General features: G+C 39.6%; 1 protein-coding gene across 3 annotated transcripts; it reads left to right on the forward strand.

Moving 5' to 3' along the window:
* Nucleotides 1–1455: 1455 nt before the first annotated feature.
* On the forward strand, nucleotides 1456–25865 carry LOC146364372 (protein-serine O-palmitoleoyltransferase porcupine-like). Of its 3 annotated transcripts, XM_084916871.1 has the most exons (14): nucleotides 1456–1758; nucleotides 2763–2931; nucleotides 3478–3614; nucleotides 5232–5424; nucleotides 12070–12113; nucleotides 13506–13687; nucleotides 13773–13903; nucleotides 15232–15357; nucleotides 15901–16001; nucleotides 21041–21117; nucleotides 21540–21603; nucleotides 22750–22835; nucleotides 24383–24493; nucleotides 25386–25865. In XM_084916871.1, coding segments are annotated over exons 2-14 (1356 nt in total). In that variant the 5' UTR covers nucleotides 1456–1758; nucleotides 2763–2929; the 3' UTR covers nucleotides 25488–25865. The 3 variants fall into 3 exon arrangements, with proteins under 3 accessions (XP_084772997.1, XP_084772998.1, XP_084772999.1); XM_084916872.1 differs by lacking the exon at nucleotides 2763–2931 and having other exon boundaries at nucleotides 1458–1758; nucleotides 25386–25864; XM_084916873.1 differs by lacking the exons at nucleotides 1456–1758; nucleotides 2763–2931 and adding an exon at nucleotides 1765–1884 and having other exon boundaries at nucleotides 25386–25864.
* Nucleotides 25866–26994: the final 1129 nt, after the last annotated feature.

Here is a 26994-nt window from a genome sequence, read left to right on the forward strand (position 1 = left end):
GGTACACTATACTTTATTGTCCCCTAAGGCAAATTTTACAGAAATGTGTAAAGTGCTGTCACAGAAACTGCTTTTTAAAAGAGCCAATAAACATTAAAAGAAAGACTAAAGAAATACCAAACAGAAGTGGATCTATAATGACAAACCAAGCAGCTTAAAAGCAACCAATACTCCACAGAAAACCCCTGTACTACACAAAGCTCTGATGTAAAAGCTTGATTGGTGTAGGGACAAATGAAACGTTAATGCTATTCAGCCACATTTTAGGACTCTACTTTCTGCCAGAAGCCAAGAGCTCATACTTAGGATGTGGAATAGAGCCCTGTGTGCCTGACTGAGTACAGACTGCTCATAAATGACTGAAGGGAGAGGTCTTCGGCCCTCGGCACTCTGAAATTCAATTTTGCCTGCACAGAGAAACTTCCATGATACTCGATGGTATCCCATGCCTTGAAAGCCACTTTTCCTCTGAGACAACTTCTAATGAGTCTTCAGTGAACAGCAGATTGGATGCATCTCTCAGGTCCTGTGTCAGGTCTTTGCTGGATCTTTTCCAGTTTTTGACTTTCAGATACTGTTCATCTGCTGTAGAGTTTTTAAAAACTCTAGCTTTCTCAGATGTTTTAGAGACTCCCTGCACACCGTTCTGAGATATGCCAAGTGTTCAACAAAAAGAAAATGGTCAAGCTAAGCCTGTTGATACAATTATTAATTAGTGCCTGTCAAATTGTGTTATCTTTGGCATTTTTCATAGATTTAACTCAAGAAATGGGGACAAATTCCTTGTTTTCATTACAAGCTGCCCAAAACAAAGTGTCTAAAGATATCACTGAAGATTGGTTCTTTGCTATGTTTTCTGTTATGTGTAGACAACACTTATTTATTCCTTTCCTGAATTTCCCATAATTTTCTGCCATTGTTTACGTCAATGTGTGTATACGAGTGTGTATGTTGGGTAGGAGTGGGTGTAGGTGTGTCTTTTGATGCTGGAATGATTGATAGGTCAGAATTAATGATTGAACAAACAAATAAAAAAAGCATAGGTGTGAAAATGTTGATTTTTGAATATCTGGCTCCTGTAAAGCAAAATGGAAAGAAATGAGAGGTGACTCAAAACCTTTGCACAGTATTGTAATTGTGCATATTTCAGACAGATGAGCTAGTAACAGCTGCTGTTCACAGTGAAGCAGACTGAAAGTACGGCGGTTTTATACTTGAATGTGGAATGGCAGGGTTACTTTATAGTATGATCTCATACATCATATGAGATTAAAAACCCAAAAAGAAATATTTGGAACTATTTCAGCTGAAATGAAATAGGTTTAAATAATGTTGCAAACAGGGCAGCAGTTCAAAAAAATGAAGAAAGAACAAATGTGTTGTCTTTGTGCTCCATTTTCACACATTTGTATTTCACTTGAACATTTACACAGACGTATGACTGTAGCTCTTATTTCTCTAGTTGTTTGCGTGGTCTGGAGAGACTGCTGCCGAGGCTTCCTAGCTTGGTTAAATGCCTGCTGCCTCCTCTGGTCACGTGTCTTCGACTGGAAGAGCCGCTGAGAGGAACGGAGGATACGCATTGAAGAAGCTGCCGTAAAACCAGCAGGGGGCAGTGAAGGAACGGTTTGGAAGACGGGAATGAGTAGAAAAGTGTGGAAGACGAAGAAGAGTAGAGGAGCTGTTTCCGTGCGCCAGCTGGTTGGACCTGGATCTGGACCTGGATCTGGGGTCTTTGGCTGTGCTTCAACAGTTCAGGTGAGCCCGCTCTCTGACCTTCCGAACCGGATTGCTGGAATTGATTTAGCAGAGCTAGCGCCACCTGCAGGCCACCTCAAATTGTTGTTACGTGTGGGAAAGGTTGGTGCAGCAGAGCTAACGGAGGTAAGTGAACATGAAAGCTAGTTGTTGCTGGATGACGTGTGCGGCTAGCTCCTGTAGGCCAGTTTCTTAGTGCAGTCTCCGTGGACCTTCGGATGATCCAGTAATGAAACGGTCGCTTTGGAGTAACTTTTGGCGAGGCTGCAGTGCGTGCGGCCGATTGTCATCACTGTCACATAAAGCACAGTAGTCAGTAACCTTCGTGGATGATAAAGTCAGAACCATCGTGTCATTCTGAGCCATCAAGCTCACTCACTTCTTTTTTCTCACTCCAAGATGGTCTTAAATACTTTTCCATGTGCAGATGGGCTCACGGCTCATTGGAAAGATCTAAGAAGCTTAATGTGTGGAGACATTTCTTTTTGCAGAGAGAAAGAAGCTCCCAACGAAACCAGGACTGATTACTTTAATTCATAAACCTGGAGAAGTTCCTAAACCTGGCCTTTTAAATAATTAAAGGCCAATTACACTGTTAAACGCAGATTATCAAATTCTTGCCGTATCGATTGCTGCCAGATTAAAAAGAGCTCTTTCATCAATAAATCTGTGAATCAATCAGGTTTGTTGAGAGGACGACATACACAATACACAACAGCATACGACTCGTTTAGGATCTGATTGTCTGGAGTGATTTACTAAATGAAAGAAGATTTCTTTTCTTTTTTTAGATGTTATGTATTTTCATTGCAAACAGCGAAGTAGACGGGATTAATGTAACGGGAAGTCAGTTGGCTGATGGTACTATTTTAAAAAAGAAAACAAATCAAATTTCAGCATCATTAAGAACTATAAACACTGTTTTAAAGCTTTAGGGTTACAGTTAAATATAGATAAATGCAGGAGTGAATGTGAGTGCGAATGGTTGTCTCTCTGTGTTTTAGCCCTGCGACAGACTGGCGACCTGTCCAGGGTGTACCCCGTCTATCGCCCTATGACAGCTGGGATAGGCTCCAGCGCCCCCCGCGACCCTGAAAAGGATAAGCGGAAGCGGATGGATGGATGGATGAAATCTTAACTCTGCAGCCATTGTATAACGTAAACGTTAAAAATGTAAGTGAAATATTTGGGGATATTTCTAAAGATAAAGCAGTGTCCAAGGAGAAGAATATTATGAATAATATAGAAAAATGCCAACAGTTGCAAAGAGACATCACTGTTTTTGGTCGAATCCTACAAACTAAAATAGAAAGTCTGTCTAGGCTTATCAAGCCAATATTTCCTTTGCCCATGTCACCTGATGTTGTTAAAGCTTGGTTAGGGAAGATTGGCTGCAGTCAAACATTCTCCTTGTCTGAGGTGGCTCCACATTAAAAATATCGAATTTAGTGACTGAAAAATCTCCAACAAATTTATTAGACTAATCTTACAGAAAGAATGTTTTCCTAATCGGATTAAAAGTCATCATGTTAAAAAAAAAACCAACCAAACAAAAAACCTACTTTTTCCTCCATCCATCCATTTTGTTAATGCACATGTGCAGTTTTTGTGTAAAGCCTACAGAAACATTACAGCCAAGCACTGAAAACAGCACTCGGACTCTTTGACCTTTGTGAACATATTGTGATATTGCAGTGTTGTGTCTGTCTGTGTGTGCAGGATGGACATTCCCAGCAGGTTGGAGGTGTGGCAGGAGCTGGTTGAGAGTTGCGGTCTCATTACAGTCCAGCAAGGCCTCCAGCAGGTGTGGAGGCTGTTGCTACTCTGCCTGCTCTGCAGACTCTGTTTCACACTGGGTGAGCTTCACTCGCTGCACAGGAGCACACGTCCCAGCTGCTGATTACAGTTATCGCTGGACGCAAATGGGTAGTCAGAGCTGCAGAACATCTTCTGCTCAGCCACCTGTGATTTGGCTGAAAATGTTATGGTTTAAAGTTTGGACATGTATGTTTCACATGTTCTCTGTAAAATGTCATCATCATATGACAAGTAGTTTTCTAAATATTCCAGCCTTTTTGACACTGGGAGGAACAAAAACACAAGTGCCAATGTAAACATCTTCATCCATACAAGTAAATACAGTAAACCAGTTAAGGGTAATGACAGGGGAATAGTCACTTATTTCACACGAGTGTGTGTGTGTGAGTGTGTGTCTGTGTGTTTGTGTGTGTGTGTGTGTACATATAAAAGTTTGACACACCTTCCTTTTTAATGTTTTTTTCTTTATTTTCATGACTATTTACATTTTAGATTCTCACTGATGGCATCAAAACTATGAATGAACACATGTGTAAATAACTTAAAACATGTTTTATATTTTAGATTCCTCGATATTTGCCACCCTTTGCTTTGATTACTGCTTTGAACACTCTTGACGTTCTCTCCACGAGCTTCATGAGGTCATCTCCTGAAATGGTTTAACAACAGTCTTGAAGGATTTCTCAGGGATGCAGAGCACTTGTTGGTCCTTTTGCCTTCACTCTGCGGCCCATCTTATCCCAAATCATCTCCACTGGGTTTAGGTCAGGCCATCTGGTGCACTCCATCACTCCCTTATTTTATTTGGGCTCTAATCTGAGCTGCTGTTAACTTGTGGTTTCTGAGACTGGTGACTCAGATGAATTTATCCTCAGCGGCAGAGGGGACTCTGGGTCTTCCTTTCATGGGACAGTCCTCATGTGAGCCAGTTTTGGTGGTTTTTGCAACTGCACTTGGGGACACAATCAACATTTTTGCAATTTTCTGGACTGACTGACCTTCCGTTCTTAAAGTAATGATGGGCTGTTGTTTCTCTTTACTTAGCTGATTGGTTCTTGCCATAATATGAATTCTAACAGTTGTCAAATAGGGCTGTCAGCTGTGTACCAACCTGACTGCTGCACAACACAACTGATGGTCCCAACCCCATTAAGAAGGCAACAAATGAACCCTGACAGGCACACCTGTGAAGTGAAACCATTTCAGGTGACGACATCATGAAGCTCACTGAGAGAAGGCCGAGGGTTTGCAGCGCTGTCAACAAAGCAAAGGGCGGCTACTTTGAGGAATCTGTGATATAAAACATATTTATTTATCAGGGTTTTTTTTTGCTACATAATTCCATATATCTTGCTTCATATATATGATATCTTCAGTTTGTATCTACAATTTCGAAAGTAATAGAAGTAAAGAAAAAACATTGAGTGAGATGATACATATATATATTCAGCATTAGTCAGAAATAAGCTTATTGCTGTTTTGATTTGTTTAGAGCCTCAGACTAGCTATTAAAAATTATTTTAAAATATTAAAAATTAAAACCTTGTGGACGAGGACCATGTTTAACTTTATTATGCTCTGCAGTCTAAGTGTCTGCAACAACAACAGGCTACTTGTGATTACGTTTCTAAGTGCGTCCTGCTTTGCTTCCTCAGGTGTGGTGTCTACTGTGAAACATGTAGTGTCAGCGCTGGCTGGGATGTTTGGCCTCTTCCTGTTCTTTGAGCAGCACATGCAGTGGATTCTGCTGCTCACTGCGCTCTGTTACTTCATTCTGCTGCTCTGCCGACACTCGAGCAGCCACGGCCTCTTCGTCTCAGGTGTCGTCCTTATCTATATCTTAACAGGGTGAGAAACGCAGACAAAAACACTTTTGTACCAGGAAAATTGCTCCTCAGTGTTTTCTAAACATTTGCACAGAGAAAAGGCTGGCAGTAGACAGTAGGGCACTCCTCTGGAGGCTAACGCTCGGTAACCTGTTGGCTGCTCCTTATTTTGAAAGATTTTTTATAACAAAGAGTTTTGCTTACCTTCCAAACCAGTGTCACATACAATACCAGTCAAAAGTTTTAGAACACACTAATTTTTTCCAGTTTTTTTTTATTAAATATTACGCTGTTTAATGTCTCATTGCACTCTGTAATGAAAGCATAATACAAAAAAGCAATTACAGCTGGAAACTCTTCTGTCCAGTTCATCCCAAATCAGCTCGGTGGGGTTTAAGTCTGGAGACTGTGCTGGACACTCCATGTTTTCAAGCTCACCATCTTGTTCTTTGTTCCTGAGGTAGTTCTGGCACATCTTGGACTTGTGTTTTGGGTCATTATCTTGCTGTAGGATGAACCCCTGACCAACTAGGTGCATACCAGAGGGTACTGCATGGTGCTGCAGAATGCTGTGGTTTTGGTTCAGGGTGCCTCTCACTCTGTACAGTCACTGGCCCTGGATCCAGTAAAACAGCCCCAGACCATCACACTTCCTCCTCCATGTTTGACCGTTGATGCCACACACAAAGATCCTGTGTGATGAACCGAGGATTTCAAATGTTGATCCATCAGTCCATAATACCTTCTTCCAGTCTTCAGTAGTCCAATGGTGGTGTTTCATGTCCCAGCCAAGCCTCTTTGTCTTATTCTGGCGTCTGGCTTTCTTGCTGCAACTCGTCCTGTCAAACCTGCAGCTCAAAGTCTTCTCTTTACAGCTGAAACTGAGACTTGCTTACTATGATTACAATTAGCTGTGCTTGAAGCTGTTGTCCTGTCAGCCGCCTATCACACAGCTGGTAACTTGGCCTCTGATTCAGTTGTGTCTTTGGGTCTGCAGACCTCTTCCTGTCACAGTTTGTTTCTGAGCCTTTGGATGGTGAAGGAAACTGTACTCACTGACACCTTGACTTTCTTTGCAGTTTCTCTGTAGGACAGACCGACAGTGTCTGATGGTCTGTCTCTCTTCCATTGTTAATCACCTTTTTCCTCTCCATTCTTGCACCATCACACTACCTTCTGCAGTACAATACTGTTCAACTGATGCTCATGAGGGAATGGTACCACAGTGTGTTCCAGCACTGCTTTTATGCAGACAGAGGGGATTGGAAGTAATCAACCGAGTTCTCATAATTAGTATGAAAGCAGTAAGGGTTAGAACTTCCATACAAATTGATAAATAAGATAGTAATTAAATTAAGTTAAGTCAGTTGATGCCAATCAAGTGCTCTTAACAAGTGTCACAGTCTTCCCAGGAGTGGACGGTCCTAGCAAAATTCAGTTAGGCTCAGGCCCGAAGTGCTCAGGAAGTGCAGACCACTCTGCTGCTCTGCAGGCTGCATGTTCAGGACTGCAGGATTTCACAGGGTTTTTTTTTCATCACACTTGGTGTGCAAACACCTTAACTGTTAAAGTTCTCGACAGTACAATTAGAGAAATACTGAACAAGTGTGGCTTGTTGGGAAGGTTTGCCAGGAAAAAATCCTCTTCTCTCTAAAAAGAACATTGCAGCATGGATTAGGATTGTACAATTGCATCTGAACAAATCATAAGACTTCGACGACATCTTTTGGGCCGATGAGACCAAAGTGCAGACGTCTGGCCACAACGCACAGTGTCACATTTGGAGAAAACCAAACATAATACATGAGCACACAATACTCAAGTATTCTAGAGTCATATGTTAGGCTGTCTGTCTGACAGCTCAAGTTGGACAATGATCTCAAAGTGATGCAGACCTTAACCTGACTGAACCTTAAACTTTGTAATGGGGCCCAAAGCTCTGTAACAAAATAAATAGCATCAGTAAGATGTCACTAATGAAGAAGATTATGTAATAATAGAAGAACTATGTGGTACAGCATGAAATGAAACATTTTTTAGAAGGTAAGAAGATTGTAGCTGTTATCTCACAGTGCTGGCTGAGCCTGCAATTACATTTACATGGAGCCTAATACAGCCATTTCAATCCAAATAAACAGGCCCAAGCTGTACAGAATTTCAGTCAGTTGAAGATGGGTTTTTTTCTCAACTTTTCCATGTAATAGTCTGAAAATAATCCAGGTGATTGTTTTCTTGCTGTGTTCTTCCTGCGTGTCCTCTGACTTCACATACCAATAAGGGGACATATGTTATCAAGATGAACTGCTTTTAATCCATACTCTTAAACACTGATAGAATATGTACAAAATAATGGCTACCCCCTGTTATGTTATAAGATGGCTTTATCAGAGACCCAGGCAGAGTTAGATTTAGTTAGATTTTTTTTAAAAGCCTGACTCTAATGCAAAAAGTCAAAAAACAATTTTGTTGTCATCTATGGTCCTCCTGGCCTGTACTCAGATTTCTTATAATTATTGTGGGCAATTTTTAGCATCCATGTAGATGCTGAAAATGAAAGTCAATGCAACATGTTACTTTTTTTTTTTTTATTAGAGTTGATTGGCCTCTCTCAAAGTGTACATGATCCCACTGATTGTTTTAATCACACTCTGAATCTCATCCTGACCAGGGATGTACAGTATCCCAATACTGATAGTAGGTTGTGTTATCATGCTAACACAACCTAGCCAAGAAGCCCAATACTGAGCCTGTCCTGGCCTAAGAAATAAAAATGTCTGATAATCTGATGCATTAAAAATTGCAAAAATGCTTCACAAAACTTAATGGAGCTGCGCTATGTGCTGCCAAAGCAGCATTTCATCAGCAAAATGCCTGTCCCAGATACGTACAAGCAAGTACAGTGGCTTGCAAAAGTATTCGGCCCCCTTGAACTTTTCCACATTTTGTCACATTACAGCCACAAACATGAATCAATTTTATTGGAATTCCACATGAAAGACCAATACAAAGTGGTGTACACGTGAGAAGTGGAACGAAAATCATACATGATTCCAAACATTTTTTACAAATAAATAACTGCAAAGTGGGGTGTGCGTAATTATTCAGCCCCCTGAGTCAATACTTTGTAGAACCACCTTTTGCCACTGTATGCAAGTTCAGGTCCTTGAGGCAACTGTTGTTGTGATTTGACGCTGTATGAACAGAATAGCCCTTTATTGACATTTTAAATAGAATTGAATTACATTGAATTGAACTGAATTACTCTCTGAATGGTTGGAGAGCATTCCCACTTTAAATGTAAGAACTGATATGTGGAGCTCAGTGTGTTCTTAAAAGTAATACAGTATGTTACTTAATTACTTGTTGGAGAAAGTAATTTGCTACACTACTTGTTACATTGATTTCTCAATTCTCTTTAGAATGACCTGAAATGCATGTCACACCCATATGGAAAAGAAATAGAAAAAACTTATAAAAGACTTGCATAAGATGTGGCTATAGTGAATCATATAAGGCTTATATGATTTACTCATGAAAGTGGCCACTTTCTCATTACTTTCATATATTGTTTTAGTAAGTATCCAAAACATACAAGTTTCATTTATATACTTTTTCAAGGGATCTTATATCTGTTTTCACTCCTGTATGCTTTTCATACAAATTTCACACAAGACAGATACAAACTTTATAAGATTTATATATATCCTTTCCATATGGGCATAATTACCATGTAACTGTATACACCTTGGGCTACAGACCCACACAAACACAAATCCCTATCCTAATGAGGATACAGTATTTGGGTATGAACAGGAAGCCAACAGCACCGAAAGATTTTAAAGTGATCGGCACGGTGATGCTACTTTAGAAAAATGAGCCAGTAGAAACAGAGATTGCAACCTGACTGATCATCAGTTTGTTACCTGGTGAAGTTCATGGCTGGCTGGGCTGGGGTTGGCATTCACTCAGCTTGAACATCACTCTGGGTTCTTGGCTAGGTTGTGTTAGCATGATAAATGGACTGCTTTTCTACTCTACCTCTACACTTTATACAAGATTTTTCTACGCGTAAGTGCATTGGAGAGGGTTAGTGTCTTATCTTTTGGCATGCAGACTGGAGCAGGGATGGAACCACCAACCTTCCAATTAGTAGATCACCTGCTCTATTCCTCAGCTACCCATGCTGTTTGTGCAGATGCTTGCAAAGAGCTGAAGGTGTTTTAGCAGCATAATGTGTTGCTTCTGTCCTGGGTGCACTTTGATTACAAAAAAATCTCGACACAAATTCTTTCCTTTGTGTAATGCACGGCTCTGTAGCGCCGATGTCTTTAACAATGTAAACACGAGTGTTTCACCCACATTAGCAACTAAAAATAGACCTGCAATGGAAATGTATTTAGGAGCAGCGTGTGAACAAAAAGTCTGACAACATTGAGCCCACACAGCCCGCAGTTTTCGGCAAACAGACTGATAACATAACAGTAGCAGTGATGACGTTCCTGGCACAGTTAAACATGGAGCCGGAGTCTGTTTACACACCACGAAGAGCAAAGAGACGGAGCCATTACTGAGCTCAGGTTGAGTGAAACAAAACGTGTTTCTAATCCAAAACAGCAGTGCTGTTCCTGTGATCACCATTAAAACCTTTACTGGGAAACACTATCGGGAGTCCTTCATCCAAGCACCTGATTAACAAACTCTGACGTGAAGAAAAACAAACTTTGTAGCTGCTCCATCCACCGCCGATTGTTCTGCAGTAAAGCTTTTAATAAAAGTGTTCTATTTAATATGTGAAATAATTACTTTTTTGAGTAACCTTTTTTTTTTACCTACAGCTGTGCAATTAGTTTGCACAAATGTCTTTTTTATTGATGCTTCGTAATGGTAGTTACTCTCAAAACAGAGTCAGTGAGAATCGATAAGTGATTATGGAACTGGAATTGCTAAGTTTTTCTATCTATTTCCATCCCTATGCATTACTGAAAAATGGGATTACGTCCAACACTATTTACAAGACACCGCCAGCAATTATAACAAGTCAGTAGGAAACGCTGTGAAACTTGTGAAAATACAGTTAAAAGTCAAAAATATCTGCTTGTTTGTGGTGAGCAGCAGATCAACCAAGTTAAGAATTTTAATGGCGTCATGCACACATTCATTTAGACACGTAGACACTGAGCCATGGCTCTGTGCTACATATTTCTGCAGACACTTTTATATAGTTTATTTTATGTAATATTCAATACTGAACTGTGAATTTAGTCTTTTTCAAGGTAGCAAGTTTTTTATTCTGTTTTCATAAAACCTTACTTTTATACACTATATTTACGCATTTTATACATTTACTACTACTACTGGGTTTACACGAGGTTTAAGTCCTTTACAAGTTTGAAACTTTTTGTCCTTCATAATGGAAAATTGCTGAAAATAAAAGTGGGTATCACTTCAGCTAGGTCCTAATTTTATAAATTCTACACTCAGGTTTGAGGTTATCACTGAAATGCATCCAGATTTTACGTTTTCACTTGTTTCTTCATTTTTTCTCAACACACTTGCATTTAAATCTCTCTGTGTACCTGGCCTGTACCAACACACTTATTGTCTTTTGAACATCTGCCCCCTTCCTTCTTTCACATAATGTCTTTGAATGTGATTGGCTGCATGGTCTGTCCATCAAAGTAAAGTCCCACCCCTGCCTGTATATAATAAGTGTGCACTCAGACAGTGCACTCCTGTACAGGCAAGTCAACCAACCTAGATCTGGTTTCTGCAGCAGCCATATTTCTCTGTGCACCTACAACAAGTGTGCAAACCAGGAGACTCGCTATCGATAAAAGGAGAACCAAGCAGACAGCTGAGAAGGCTCAAGTGCTGTTTTTTGTAAAGAAGAACCTGCAGCTAATGTTAACGTGAACGTCACTCTTACAGTAGAGTTGTGAAAAGAAAGAGTCTTGCAGTCTTAGGCCGTGTTTTATCTTAGGGTCCAGCTAAAACCAAACATTTGAGGTCAGTGTGTTTGGAAATGTTTTCATGTTAACCTTCCCTTTAGTTAAAAACATTGTTGAAAGGTTAGTTGTCAAACAGCTAAGAGAGCATCTACAGAGGAATGATTTATATGAAGACTTTAATTCAGCATTTCGATGCACCACAGCACAGAAACAGCTTTAGTGAAGGTTGCAAATGATCTTCTCATGGCCCGTGACAGTGGACTCCTCTCTGTGCTTGTCCTTTTAGACCTCAGTGCAGTGTTCAGTACTGTTCACCATAATATTCGATTACAGAGATCACAACACTACACAGGTAATAATTGATCTATGTGTTGAAACATTGTAGAGCAGATAAAGTTTGCCTTGTGGTGAGATTTTATTTCATTTTAATAAGTATATCCTTGTAAACTGGATGTGTTCCAGCTAAATATAGTCTTAATATAGTCTTGGTTTTTAATACACCATCATTATTTAAAGCAGTTGTCAATGATGAAAAAGTACAGTTGCAGTCTGAGTTCTCATGCCTAAACTTAGAGACAAATAGAGCAGTTGTACATGTCTATCTAGGAGCTGCAATTCCTATAATAATTTAGTAATTCATTTCCTTTAGTGCTGCACTGTCCAGCTTCTAGAGCAGCATTGATGGCTTATCATGTTACTTTTCTGCCCCTTCTTTTTAGAGAGTTGCATTTAATTGACACGGTGACCTGGCACAAAATAAGAGGTAAATATTACATCAATTTTTTTTTGTTCCTAGCTAATCTTCTGTAATTTTTTTTGCAATTTTCATTTCGTGTCTTGGAGAAACATTTAAAGGTTTATTTTAGCCTTTGTACTGTTTATCTTTTGTTCCCTGTACAGCAACCTTGTATGGCAACAAATTAAATATATTCTTCTTCTTCTTATTATTATATTTACACCCAGTCATCATGGGCATGAGTATCATGGTAATTTATGTCTTTAAATTATTTCTTTAAACTCCCTTTTCCAGGTTGGAATCTGTATAGCATAGATCTTTAATAACATAAAAAAACAAGAATTTGGGGAATAAGTATGACTTCCTCTAGTCCCCACAGGGTTTAAAATGGATACAGGCTAAATGCTGTGAAAACATTTTTCCCTAGGTTTCATATCATCAAACACATTTTTAATATTAGACAAAGCCTGAGTAAATGCAGAATGTCTGATTACAGCCACATCTGCTAAGTCAAGACATCATTTAATAAATAGGACTTGTCTGAAAACGTGAAGGAGGATAAAAGATCTCAAAAAGCAATATTTCCTGCTACGATGTAATGAAACAGCTGAGAAACAAAGTCAGTATGGAAAGGGTTACATGTCTAAAGCTTTAGGACTCCAGTGAGCCACAGAGAAATTGGTGCAGTGCCTACCAAAATTACTCCAAGACTGTATCGATGACTCTTCCAGGAGGCTCTTGCAGGACCTCACTTAAGGTTGGTGTTTCTGATTTAGCAATATGAACAAAAATGGGAAAAAACATAGCATCCATGGTGAAAACCACTGCTGACCAAATTGGGTGGCTATGCTTAAAATCAGGGTCCATTCCAGGAAATCAACCAGTTAACCAGAAGCTTGTTAATGAGAAAAAGCATCTGGTTGAGGTCCAAGTATTAGTGCAGATGTATGTATACTTTCAACCTGGTGTAGATTAGAGAAAATCCTGATTAATTCATAATAAAACTTGTGCACCCAGTTGTTGTTTTTAAAGTAATTAAAGTTGTATGCTTTAGACTCTACCTTGGAAAAAGAACAGTTTGATAAATTACCATGGCATTCATGCCCCTAATACCTACACAGCAAATGAAAGCTCAGTCCAACATGTTAGAAAGACTTGATAGCACATATATGATGCAGCTCATAGACTGAAAAACGACCATTGTGAACTATAGTATATTGGTCATATATATACATATATAATGTATAAAAGTTGGGTCAAGCCTCACAGCAGAAACCTTTGAGATTTACTCTTAATAAGATTATATTCAGACTATGTTAGCTTATAATAGTGACTTCTATGAGGAAGTGATTCCTCATAAAATGTGAATGTAGTATCCTGTAATGGTAACAAATTACTTTGTTTTTGTGTCTCTTTGAGGCTCTCAGATGGTGGTGGCCATGAAGGCCATTTCTGTGGCCTTTGACTTGGACAGAGGTGCACTGAGCAGCCTGCCCTCGCCAACTGAGTTCCTGGGCTATATTTTCTTTGTGGGTACTGCCGTCTTTGGCCCTTGGATCAGCTTCTCCAGTTATAAGAATGCTATTGAAGGCACAAAACTTGTGAGTAACTGCCAGTTCTACCTTAATCTGCATGCTTTCTAGTCTTGTATGGCACTGTGATGGTAATGATGGATTTGGGTTTCAGAGCTGGTTGTGGCTGCGTACCTCTAGCGGCAGTCTAGTGAAGAGTCAGATCTGTTTGCTAATCTCCACCTGTATTGCCCCATACCTTTTCCCGTGGTTCATCCCGATCCATGGAAACTCTGTCACAAAGAAGTAAGAGATTTTAATTCAATCGTTGCTGTTTTTACACCCAGAGCACTGTTCAACTACACTGCTTTGACACTATACTGTCTGTCTTTCTTTCTCTGCTTCCAAGATACATTTGAGAAAGGTAAGGCTTTGCCCCAAGTATTAACATTTGTTCAAATTCCCAAGTATAGAAACTATTTAGTCATGTTCTGATGATGGTATCATAGTGTAGTGTCATACTTTTCTCACTTTTTGTAATTGGCACTGTAGTCTTTGTCTTCTCACACACATAACAGTATATCTTCAGTTTGTTATACAGAAGATTAGAAGCTAATATGCATCTGCACTGGTTTTAATTAGTATGACTTGAGAGTCTTCCTTCTGGTGATTTCAGACACTGAAATGAAGGCATGACACACAAGCATATCATACTCATATCAAATGTAATAGAAGTGTTTAACAGAGACAGATGAAATTTGGCAGCTGTGAAAATAAAAAGGGAAAAAATGACGCACTGTTTCTTATATTAAACTCAATAGGGCCGATTTAATGAACAGAATGGTGCAAAGTAGGGATACTTTCCCAGGAAAATATCGGACAGAATGTGATGAGGAGCTCTGATGAGAAGACAGCCAGTTTAGTGTTTACTGAGGAGTCTAATCTTAGAAGGTTTCGATTATAAACGGGAACAAATGTCACACAGTAAGTCAAAATATCATAACATCTTGGTCATGAGAACAATCCTGTGACACTCGATAGATATGTGTGTCGGTATTTGTAATTGTTATGTGATCCGTGATGTATGACTTTTAACCCCATTTATGATCTAAACCTTAAATGATTAGACTATGGATTAAATAATTATGTTTTATTCTATTTTAATACTGTTTTTATTGTATTTGTGCTCCATTGCTAGTCTTTCTTTTTTACAGTTATGAACTAAATACACTGTTATCCAAAACATTTTTGCATATCTGTTTGTGCAGCTGGCTAATTCCGGTTTGTCTTATTCCCATTGCTTTGATAAAGAGCTCTTACATACAGTGACTCAGGTGTACGAGTTGTTTAGATTATCTGCATGCTTGAAGAAAAAAAATGACGCCGGTGTATCAATCATAGTGTCGTAAGAGGAAGCAATATGAGATCAGCAGATGAGTAGTCCAGTCAGAAATCAGTTCACCTCTGACGTTTTATGGAAATGAATAACTTGCTGGGTGAGAACTAGCACTAGAAGTCTGATTGCTCGAGTTATTTGGCTTTAACGTGATCTGCTGTAATTATTTGTCGTGTGCCAGCCAGAGATTATTTAATGATGATGTGTGTATGTGACTTGATTGTGGTGTGTTGCATAGGTGGCTGCATGCTTACGAGAATGCAGTGTCCTTCCACTTCAGTAACTACTTTGTGGGTCACTTGAGCGAAGGTACCAGCATGCTGGCCGGAGGAGGATTCACTGAAGATAAAGACAACACAAGATGGTAAGATTAGCTGATCTGCGATTAGCTGATCTGCTATCAGCTGCTCTGCTCTCTTCATCCTGGAAATTGTTTAATCAACAGTCAAGTTTTTCAACCCTCTAGAATAATCTACTGTAAAACAAGGCAGAATTGAAGAGCATCATTGGGTGTAATGGCAGGCTTCCAATCTAGCTTATTATATGATAGCAGTATAGTGCAACAGGCTCTGCACAGCAAAATGCCCCAGATTGCTTGAACCAAACGTTGCTAAGACAATTCTAGCTGGAGCGGACAAACAAAGATTCCTGAAGAAGGGAAGAAAAGTCTTGCACAAAGCAACTGGGAATAACAAGGCAGGCTAGTAGCAACACAAAGAATGACATGCTGCCGGAGACTGACTTGGTGCCAGTCCAAGAAGATTCACATTAGAAATCTGACTGTGATTCAAAATTTTTTTAAAAAGTGGAAAAAAACAAAAACAAGCTGTGTGTGTGTGTGTGTGTGTGTGTGTGTGTGTGTGTGTGTGTGTGTGTGTGTGTGTGTGCGTGCGTGCGTGCTGTGCAGGGATATGAAAGTGGTGAAGCCTCTCAGTGTGGAAATCCCTCGCTCCATGGTGATGGTGGTTACATGCTGGAACATCCCCATGTCTCGCTGGCTTAAAACATGTAAGTCTCAATCTTCTCTGTCTGTTAAACTTTCCAGAGTGTCGAATTTAAGGATGCCAAAATTTGTTGAACTGACAGAAGCAGAAGCAGACGGCTCTTCTAGTGTGTACACACTGAAAGGGAATTGCAGCAATGAAAGAACTGTAGAATGTGAACCATCTTTGGCGACTAGAGGCACCATAAACAAGTACAGAGAGTATTGTCAATTGTTACATTTGTTTCTATATATATAAAATCAATGTTTGTCTTTTAATTTCTTTGAAAGATACCATATGTAATTAACAGAAATAACAGCAAACAAGATCTTAGTTAGCTTAACTCTGGCTTTTATTAAAAGGTGTAACTTGAACCTCCTTGTTGCTTACTGGAGTTGTTCACAGGCTCAGTGAACACAGGCCTGCCTCTTACTGCAGGGACAACAACTAACACTGTTACTGAGTGATGAGCGTTTAGAGGTTTTAGTAACAACATATTATTCTTAATATATCTCTCTGGGTTTCTGTTAACTCCTTGGCTAGGTTTAAGAGGATTAAGACAGGCTCTGAGTGTTAGTGAAGAGTTACAGATGACTAGGAAAGTACAGCTGGAGTCCTGAGGGAAACTGCAGAGGAGGTTTTTGATGGAACCTCTGGGAAGTAGACAAGGAGACTTTGTGCTGGAATGAGAAAGAAGAGTATTTAAAGAAGCTGGCAAAGAAAAAATGACATGAATACAATAGACAGGAGTAGTGTACAGTAAAAAGAGGTGCAGGGCTCTAGACTAACTTTTTGCCACGGTTGCACTGGTGCACCTTGATGCCCACCAGCACAAAAGTTAGGCGCACCCAAATTTTTCAACCGCATCGCTTAACACAGCAGTTTTACATGTGCACTTTTGGGGGGGAAATTGCTGTCCATACAGACAATATTGATTTGTAAATGATTAATTAACAATCTTGTCAATACAAAGTTCTTTATTTGGAGCACATTTCTACAAGAAAGATAAGTTACTGAAAAAGTGCTTGTGCTTAAAGTGCGTTGGCACTCTTTGGTGATATTGTAGGCAATGTTAAATTTAATTATCACATCGGCCTCCTCTGACGACCTGTTTTGCTGCTGCCTGCAGCAGTGGGTAGAGGCAGTGGGTAGAGGGGACACTTGGGCCGTGCATTTATCGCAGCATATAATGTGTTTTTGGATACACTGTGCTTGTTCAGCGTTCATGGCTCCGTGTCAGAGCACTGGCTATGAATTTCAGACGGATCAGGCATTAACAAAAAAGTTATCAATAGTTCTTATCATCTTTTCTCATTACCCACAGCTACATCCACTTCTGTCAGGCCTAGGCTGCTCACTAGGGCTGGGTATCGTCACTGATTTCTATAATCCATTCGATTACGATTCACGAGGTCCCGATTTGATACAATTCAATTTTGCCTCAGACACTCAGAAATATTATAATTCTCATCATCTATCAATACTGATACATGTGAGACGTTATCAGAGGTGTGAGCATCACAGCAGATGCCTTTGTGTCAAAGTAACTGAGGATAAAACACAGAAAAACATGAAGGAGATTTTCCTGGCCTGGCTTTTTATAGCAGATAAACTTAAAAATAGTCTGCAATTTTGCGTAATTTTAAAAAGTATAAATTTCTTCAGTATTGAACAGCAGAAATTAGGCTTTCTTGTCTGAGGTCATTTAAGTTTAAAAAAAAAAAAAAAAAGGAAGAAGACAGCGGCCGACAGCGCTGTAAACAACAGTGGACTGATGGGTAATAAGCGAATGAATAATGCAGAAAACAGAGATTTGAGACGGGAAACTGTTCTTGAAGTACACTGAGAGAGAGAGAGAGCTGTGCATGAAGTTTGATTTTTATCGTGGTGGAAGCAAAACAGCAAAAGTAAGAGAAGATTAATGACGACATTTATGAAATGTGAAGCATAGTTTGGATCTTCTTTTGCTGCTGGTTCAGTGAATTTTGGTTGGAGAGAGATAAAACCTGCAGCTCAGAATCTAGCACAAAAAAGACGTAAACACAAAGCGGGACATATCAGAATCTGTGAGCTGTCAGCTTTCAGCCCCGAGGGCGTGTCCGTGTACAGGCCGTCGGGTGAGAAAGCCCAGAAAGAGAAAGCTGATTCTGATGCGTCGGGTCCGCTCTGTGTTTATGTCATTGTGTGGAATCCGTTTACCTGCTCTCATTTGCTGTTTGGCGGTTGTTGAAATAGTTTTGAGAGCTTTAACCTGAGATTCTGGCGTTTCTGGCAAAATACATTTATATTTAAAAGTCGATTCAGATTTAATGAATTGTTATCACTTTATTCAAGCTACTCACCTCTCTCTATCCACCTGGCACCTGCACTTTTGAACTTACACACAAAGTACTACAGGAATATCTGGACCAAGGCCAATCAGAGAGGTCCCGCCCCTGACTATCTCTGATTGGTTTATACCACGATAGGGGCATAATGTGTGTCTGTTGTTGACCACAGGGAGACTTTCAGGGTTGTGGAGACTTTTTTCCCCCACTCGAACAGCTAGACCAGTGTGACCTAAGATTTTTTTAGTGGCACCATCGAAAAATTTGGTCGGACTCTAGAGCCCTGAGGTGGAAAAGGTTTCTAGAGGGTTGAATATGAGGCTCAACACTAAGGAAAGAGAAAAGAACCTGTGGATTGGCAGAGAGATTGAGCTCGTGAGCATGAAAACTGCAAAGGTGGTTGGTCCAGATTCAGTTCAGTTCAATTCAATTTACATAGCACCAGCTCACAACAACAGTCACCTCAGCGCACTGTATACTGTAAGGTAAAGACCCTGCAGTAATACAGACAACATACCTGTGGAGGTATGGCGATGTCTAAGAGATAGTGGAGTAGGGCTGCCACGATTAGTCGACTAGTCACGATTACATTGACTATCAAAATCGTCGACGACTAATTTAATAGTCGACGCCTCGTTTGAAGCTTTGTAAGATCCCAAAAGACGCAGGAATAAGTAGTAGGATTTAAGAGTGTAATAACAGACTGAAACAGAAGATGGCAGCACTGCATGTACAAGGATGCCAGCTGCCGTTAAACCCCGAAGAAGAAGAAACTGTGTCCTAGAATTTGTAGCGTGCAGTGTTGCCAACTTAGCGACTTTGTCGCTATATTTAGCAAGTTTTCAGACCCCTTAGCGACTTTTTTTCTAAAAAAAAGTTGCTAAAAAGGAGGAGCAGGGTTGGAATTGTGACATTAAAAAAACCAATAATTGCTAAAAGAAATTTAATTTGTAGTTCTAAATAAACTCTAAATGCATTTAGGACGTTTTTTACTCACTTTATGTCTCTTCCACGATGTTATTTCTCTCTCCAACAACATAGGTTACAATTAGATTAGCATGACCAATTATGCAAATTAGGTGATGACGTCATGTAGCGGCTTCTAGCGACTTTTAGGACAACCAATAGCGATTTTCCTTACTGAGGAGTTGGCAACACTGGTAGCGCGGCCCTGCTCAGTTTCCAACAATGGCAGCAGCTAGTTAGTTTTAATGTTGCTCTTATTATTCTTTCTGGGTCACAAAATAAACGTTTAACATATTTTCAGGCGAGAATTTATCTGTGTAAACTTCAAATATCTGCTCAGTTTATCAAGACGCCACATATTTTCAAAAGCGCTCCGACGTTTTCGGAGACGTCTGTTACCCACCAGCTCGATAGCTAGCCGGGGTTCAAGGCTCACTAGAGCCGGTGAGAACACCGGACTCCTGGCAAATCGTTTTCAAACCCACCGCCGTTTTTTGCTACTCAGGTTAGTTTTTACACCGCTGAATAAACGTCAAGCAGACAACTGATTTGTGTGAAGTGTGAGATGCTCGAGAATATACTCCAGTGTCCTGTTATATTTTAGATAGCAAGGAGTAGACCGCTGAGTTAAATAAACTCCACCGAAACAATCTGCAAATTTCATTAAAATTTAATAAACTACCATCTTGTCTTTATTTTTAGTTAGCACACACCTTAAACACTTAAAGCTGTAAGCTAATGATAGTCATATAAGAGCCGATGCATGCTGGTGCAATAAGTGGATACATGATATGATTAGTTGACTAATCGCAAAAATAATCGGTGACTAGTCGACTATCAAAATAATCGTTTGTGGCAGCCCTATAGTGGAGACTGTTAAACACAATCTTAGAGAGTGAGAGGATACCTGAGAAATTATGTTCAAGAACATGAGTGATGTGCAGAGTATCTACAGAGGCATAAAGCAGAGTGTCACTGGAGAAGTACAGAGAACACAGATCATGTTGTACCAAAGGAGGCACTGTGGTATTGTATGAGGAAGTCAGGAGTGATAGAAAAGTATGTGAGGGTGGTGCTGGACATGTGTGGGTGTGCAGTAGTGACAGATGGAGTCAAGGTGGTGCTGCAGTTATGTCAGGGATCTGCTCTGAGCCCTTTCTTATTTGCAGTGGTGATGGACAGGCTGACAGATGAGCCCAGGCAGGAGTCTGTGTGGATATGACGTTTGCAGATAACACTGATCTGTAGTCAGAGTAGCGTGCAAGGGGAGGTATGTGCTGGAGAGAAGAGGGGAGTCAACAGAAGCAAGAAAACACGTGTGAATTAGAGGGAGAGAAATGGAAATTGGAACGTGCAAGGAGCAAAGGTAGTGAAGGTGGAGGAGTTTAATATTCTGGGATCAACCGTTCAAAGCGGAGGAGGAGTGGATGAAGATGAGTGTCAGGAGTGTTTTGTGAATTGAAGATGGAAGTGCCTGTTCAGAGGGCGAGTGGATACGTTAAAGAAATGATCATGATGATGATGATGATGGTGGTGGTGGAGCTGCCAGGCAGAAGGAAAAGAGGAAGACCTTAGAGAAGATTCATGGATCGTGTAGGAGGACATGCAGAGGGCTGGTATGACAGAGGAGGATGATGATAGAGATCGTTTGAAGCAGATGATCCGTTCTGATGAGCCGTAAAGGGAGCAGCAGGTGATCTTGTATGAGCACCATGTTGTCATAATGTTGTTTTCAGTGAGTTCATTGTGGTTTGTTCTCCATCTTTTTCAGATGTCTTTAAAAACGCCATGAAATTGGGAACTTTTCCAGCTATCCTGGTGACATACACAGCCAGCGCCTTACTGCATGTTAGTAAGATGATGCACACTTCAACACTTGTATCCAGAGTCTATACAGTATACTAAATCCATGCTTAAACTTCACTGTTAATTCAATTCAGTCTTATTTATATAGCACCAAATCACAACAACAGTTGCCTCAAGGTGCTTTATATTGTAAGGCAGACCCTACAATAATACATACACTATTACCCACTGTGTGTGACATTTCACTGAACAACCAGGTCACTAGGCTTGGGCAGTGTCCACCTTATGACATTTCACTGAGGTGTTTGGTATATGACGGTATTTGTTTAAAATGATATTCTGAAAGTTGAATTACTGGTGATAGAAGTCTTTGTCAAAAATGACCACAGGTACCCCAAGTGGACCCCAAACATCACTAGTTGTACTTAGTTTACTGCTTAACCTAACTGTATTATCTTCTCCAGGGTCTCAGTTTCCACCTGGGAGCTGTTCTGCTTTCACTTGGATTCATCACATATGTTGAACATGGTATGGATAACTCTGTGCTCACACAGAAGAGTGATTCGCTGCTGAAAGTGGAACAAGTGACACATGATGTGATCTGTTGTGACCCAGGTCACACACAAACACTGAAGAACTGCTTAATAGATTTCTATTAAGGATCGTCAACAGGGCTGAAAAGTTCTGCCTCAATTATCTGTCACAGTCATTCTTAGATTTTAGTGACAAAAATGTTTTTATTGCACTGTCGTGCAAACTGGACACGGACTTTGATCTCTGTAAATTCAGTTGATCTCTTCAAAGAAAGATGAAAAAAACAAACAAATATTATTGATTTCATATTGAAACGTAACACAGAATTAAATAAACAGGGCACAGACTGTGCTATGTTCTGTTAATTACAGAAAAGTTCTTAGCATCAGTGCATTTCTTACACGTAATCTAAAGTCTTGTGTTTCATATGCATAATGACCATGACTAAAACTTGTGGCAAAGTCGTCGACAGCTGTGAGTTCCCCCTCTATCTGTACCGCACAGGTGTTTCCACTTCGGAAAACTAACCACATGAGGGGATAACATGTCTTTTATCCTGTATGTGAACTATTATCCTGCACCTTCCGTACTCAGTGTCATTAGTCTTTGGCCAAACAGAATGCATTTGTGTTTTTAGTGTACCTTTGTTTGGATGGATACACTGACATGCTGTATGGACTTCTGAGTGAAGTGGAACCTTCTACTTGGCCTTCATGCATTAGTTATACTGCAGTTTATGCTGTGTTTTTAGGAGGTTGAATAAATTACAGAATGCTTTGCATATGATTTGGTCTTGATTAACATTGCTTTCTCAGTATATCCAAACGACAGATAATGATCCACATTGAGGAACAAGCTCGTGTGAATTTAGTTGTTTATCTGTCTTTACTCATCCAGAGTAGTCCGGGAATCTTCATGCTGCATGTTGCAGGGGACAGCTGTGATCCAAAGGCTGTTTGAGGAAATGTTTGATTTTTCTTTTGCTTTGTTTTCTGTAATTGGAGCACTCGTCGTGTCGCTCTATTGTGTTCATTTAATGGTAGAAAGTCAGATTTGTGGACCCCTCCTATTTTCCTTTTTTACATTTTCATGTTTAAAGTTTTTTAATTTAATGTAACTGATTATTTTTGTCATCCTCAGTTCTGAGAAAGAGGCTTGCTTCTATCTTCAGTGCCTGTATCCTGTCTAGGCCTTGTGCCTCTGACTGCACCCATCAGCACAAAAAGGTACAGCTTCATCCCTACTCAGCTAACAGATGGAGACAGTGAAAAATAAAACACACACACAGACACACACAGAGACACAAACAGACAGACATAGATGCAGAGCCAAAGTTTGGTTAACCTGTGTTGTGTTTAAATGTGCAGTGTAAAAAGGTGACTTCAAAGTGCTGCACAGCTAAACAACACAGAACAACAAAGATAAACAGGGCAATAAAGTAACTGAATAACTCCAAATAATCCTTTTTCTTTTTTTGGTCATTAGGCCATTTGAAACTGACTAATGAATCACTCAAGCACAAACAGACAACAAAATCAAAAGATGAACCACATAACAGAAGACTCATTTTAAGTTGTCTTGTATGTAAATTCTATGTCACTAGCAGCCTGTGTTGCACGTTCTTTTTCTCGAGGATAAAGAGAGATAAAGATAAAGAGAGCACCAGTCCAATTCAAATTCTATAGATTTATTGCCTCAAGCAGTTCAAAACCATACATGTACATGGATCTCTTCAGTTCACAGTCTGCAAGCAGTTAGCTGTAGCCGACTTCTGGAAGAGTGCGCTAACTTAGCCGTACACAAACTTAAATATTAAAAAATCAGCTATCTGAGTGGTCAGAAAACCATTGGGGAGGGCCCTGGTCTAGACTTAGCTCTCCCTGGTTGGCACACAAGTTGGTCCCAACCTCTTGTCGCTTTCCTCCTCCTGCATTTTGGGTGCTTCACCTGCCTGTCTCAATATTTTCTTCTCACACACTAGCTGTTTCATTTCCCGTCATCTAGTTTCATATCCAGGCAGCAACTGTCTGTGAGAACTTACTGTTATTTGACCTTGCCCTGGTTCACGCCCACATTCCTGCACACAGCCCTCCACTAAGTCTGCACAAGCTACTCTCAATCATGTGACTCTAGAACTTTTGTACTTATATTATTTTGAGTCTTCAACCTTTCTAGTCCAAACGCCTGTTTCAAAAAACTGTTTGCTGTTGTTAGCTGAAACTTTGGGAAGTCTTTTTTGCACCAGCATGGCGATTCCCAAAAACTTGCCACGTCTCTGCATTATGTGCAGTGTGTCCATTCAGGATATGGTCCCAGTGAAACTGAGGCAGCCAGGGAAATGGGATGAAAAGCCCGTGGATTACAGTTACATAAGAACTAAACTGAAAATTAGTGGTAACAGGACTGATGAATGGATGAATCCAAATGTGACATTTTTGGTTCAAATAGTGATCAGTAAGTAGGAAGGAGGTCAGCTGTGAAACACGGTGGAGGCTCCGCCCCAAACCATGAAAACAGAAAGGCACCATCACATTTTGATCCATTAAAAAACACCTGAAAAACATCTGATTGGCACCATTTTTTTTTATCATGAGAACGATTCCATCCTGTCAATGTAGTCAAAGCAAAGATGCATAGAAAACCATAGAATAGAACACTAACAGTCATTGTTAGCAAGTTGTTATTTCTTAATATTGAGTAGATTGAGGGAGAAAATGCAACTTTTGTCTCTATTTTTTCTTTTGTCTTTTATTCTCTCCTCTGCGGTCTATAGGATTATTGGGTGATATTGCTGAACCTGGTTTTCAGCTTGCTGGCCATCTTCCATCTCACTTACCTAGGTTCCATGTTTGACCCAGGAGTTGATGAACAGGAGGTAGAAGAGGTAAGAGCACCATGAGGGCCGACGCCACCTGTATATGTTGAAGATATTATGACAGAGTGCAAATTTATACCCAGTCTCGGTTTGGAAATAAAGCAAGTGACAGCTTTCATACAATAATAACACTGAATATTCTCACTGAATATTTCTCATAATTGTAATTGTTTGCAGAACGTTCATTATTTTTAATGGTCTGATTGCTTTAAACTGAATTCTGTGGTGAAAATTGTGTCTCAAATCAGCACATTTTTTTAGAATATTTTTCATTCAACCAACTCTGATTTTCCTAAAAACCTGGTGAATGGTTGAACATGATTGCAGTCAAGTTTTCATACATTATATATTTTTTTAAAAAGTTTTTAAACCATGGTCAATCAAACAATTTTCAGGCTATTTTTTCACAGGGACAATTTTTGAACATGAAAATCTGAAAAACGTAAAGATAAAAGCATGAAATTCTTACTAGTCTCAGAATCTGCAATTTGGGACACACCCATTAAAAATGTCTGTGTATTGGCTAGTTAAAATATGGGAAAAAATTAAAGCCAACTAATGCTCATAATAAACTTCACATTGCAAAAGACAACTATAGTGACAATTTCTGAATGGGTGAATGTAAAGTGCTATGATTGCTCAGAATAGAAAAGCGCTATATAAGAGCCATAAGTCCATTTACCATTTATTTGTTCAAACCAAGGATATTTTTTATGCACATTGGAGAAAGTTGAGCAGCAGGGCCATTTTAATTTGAGAAGGAATGACCCTTTGACCTTTTCTGGTTGCATGTGGACATTTAGCTGACAGCATGCAAATTCCTAATGCACATGTGTACCTTGTGTATGATTCCCTGGGCTGTGCAGGGACTAACAGCGTCCATGTTTGTTATTGTTTTCAGGATTTCACAGCCATCCACACCATCCAGAGGTGGTCTGAACTGAACTGGGCCAGCCACTGGGTTGTGTTTGCTTCCTGGGTATTCTACTGTTTAATTAAATAATGTTGTCTGGGCCGATGAAAAGGCTGACAGACACCTTTGTTTCAGTGTATACCAGACTGTTTTCTGATTATGAAAGACAGAGATATGCTTAAGTGGGAAGGACGTTGGCACAGGGGGATGGCGGTGTGTGCGCTGTGGTGATTCTCAAAGATGTGAATGAGTTTCCAAACAAGTTTTCCGGCCTGTTTGAAAGAATGACTGGTCTCTAAAGGATTAGTAAAATGAAAAGTAGAAACTGGCCCGTTCATATGAATGACCTTTGACATGTGCAGGTCCAAATACATTTCAGCTTCTAATCATGTGAAGAAAATGAAATGTAGCTTTGTTAAAATCTTTTGTCATGTTTTCCTTTTTTTTTTTTTTACTGCTGTTGTTTTTGTGTTTGTGTTTTTTATACATTTTTAAATAAATGCTAAATACAATAATTTTCAAAAAGTGTATATTTATTTAACATATTTATAGTTTGGATCTTGTCTCACTCATTTAACTGAAAACAAGGTTCTCTGCTACTAGAGGTTCAGATAATTAACTGAAAATGAGCTGCTGTACGCACACCTTTACCTGACATTTTACCCTACCAATCAAAAGCAGGTCACCTGATGGACATAACAAACAATTCAGGATCATTTCCAGTATCTTTAAGAGATAACAGGACATTGAGTCCATTATCTTTTTCACCATCTCCATAATTTACCAGTAGGACAAATTGTAAAATTTGTGAAAGTCCAAAATTTGTAAATCCTGAAGGTACTACCTCCAGTTACTTCAGCTTTCTCCCACATCCAGTAATTCTTGTTAGACTAATTGGTCATTCTCAATTGGTTGTTGGTGTGGGGTGGATATAAAAAGCTTAAAATGGTGTAGAATAAAGTGCTTCATGAATCGTTTGTGCTTTTTGTGGTCAGTACGACCAAAGGTGTTACTATGAATCAACAGTAAGGCAGCAAGCAGCAGGCAGCTGCTCCAAGGGTGTGGAAAGTCCTATGCATCCTGTTGGACTCTGCTGACCACTCCTCGCATCTGCAGAAACTTACATTTTCTCTTTCATTTGACACCTGCAAAAGCTGATGGCAATAATTTTCAAAGTTTGTGGTCTCTTTTCAGGTGTAAAAAAAACTGGTTGATTTATTTTTTGCATCATTATTCTAAAATGAGGAGTATAAATACTGTATATAACCTGTAATTATAGCTTTCATTTATTTCCTAGAGATTGATTGTGCCCATGACAGATTGTAAGCAAAGGGTGAAAATAACATCCCCTTAGCATAAAAAGTATATTCCACCCTTTAAAACTATCTAATGGTCAAGAATTGTTTCATTTAGTAGAGAGCTTTTATTGTGAAAGAAAGTGTTTTGATTGATGTTCCTGAGGTTGACCAGCCTGGATACTTATGAAAAGTGAGCTGGGAAGGCTTTGGGGTGAACAAAGGTAGCTGTTGCATGTATCTCCTTTGCCTTGGTGATTAATTATTATTAATTATGCTCTGTTCAGTTGGTCTATCAGCTA

Source organism: Perissodus microlepis, chromosome 20 (assembly GCF_051167445.1).
Source record: "Perissodus microlepis isolate ML-2025 ecotype Zambia chromosome 20, ASM5116744v1, whole genome shotgun sequence".
Taxonomy (NCBI): domain Eukaryota; kingdom Metazoa; phylum Chordata; class Actinopteri; order Cichliformes; family Cichlidae; genus Perissodus; species Perissodus microlepis.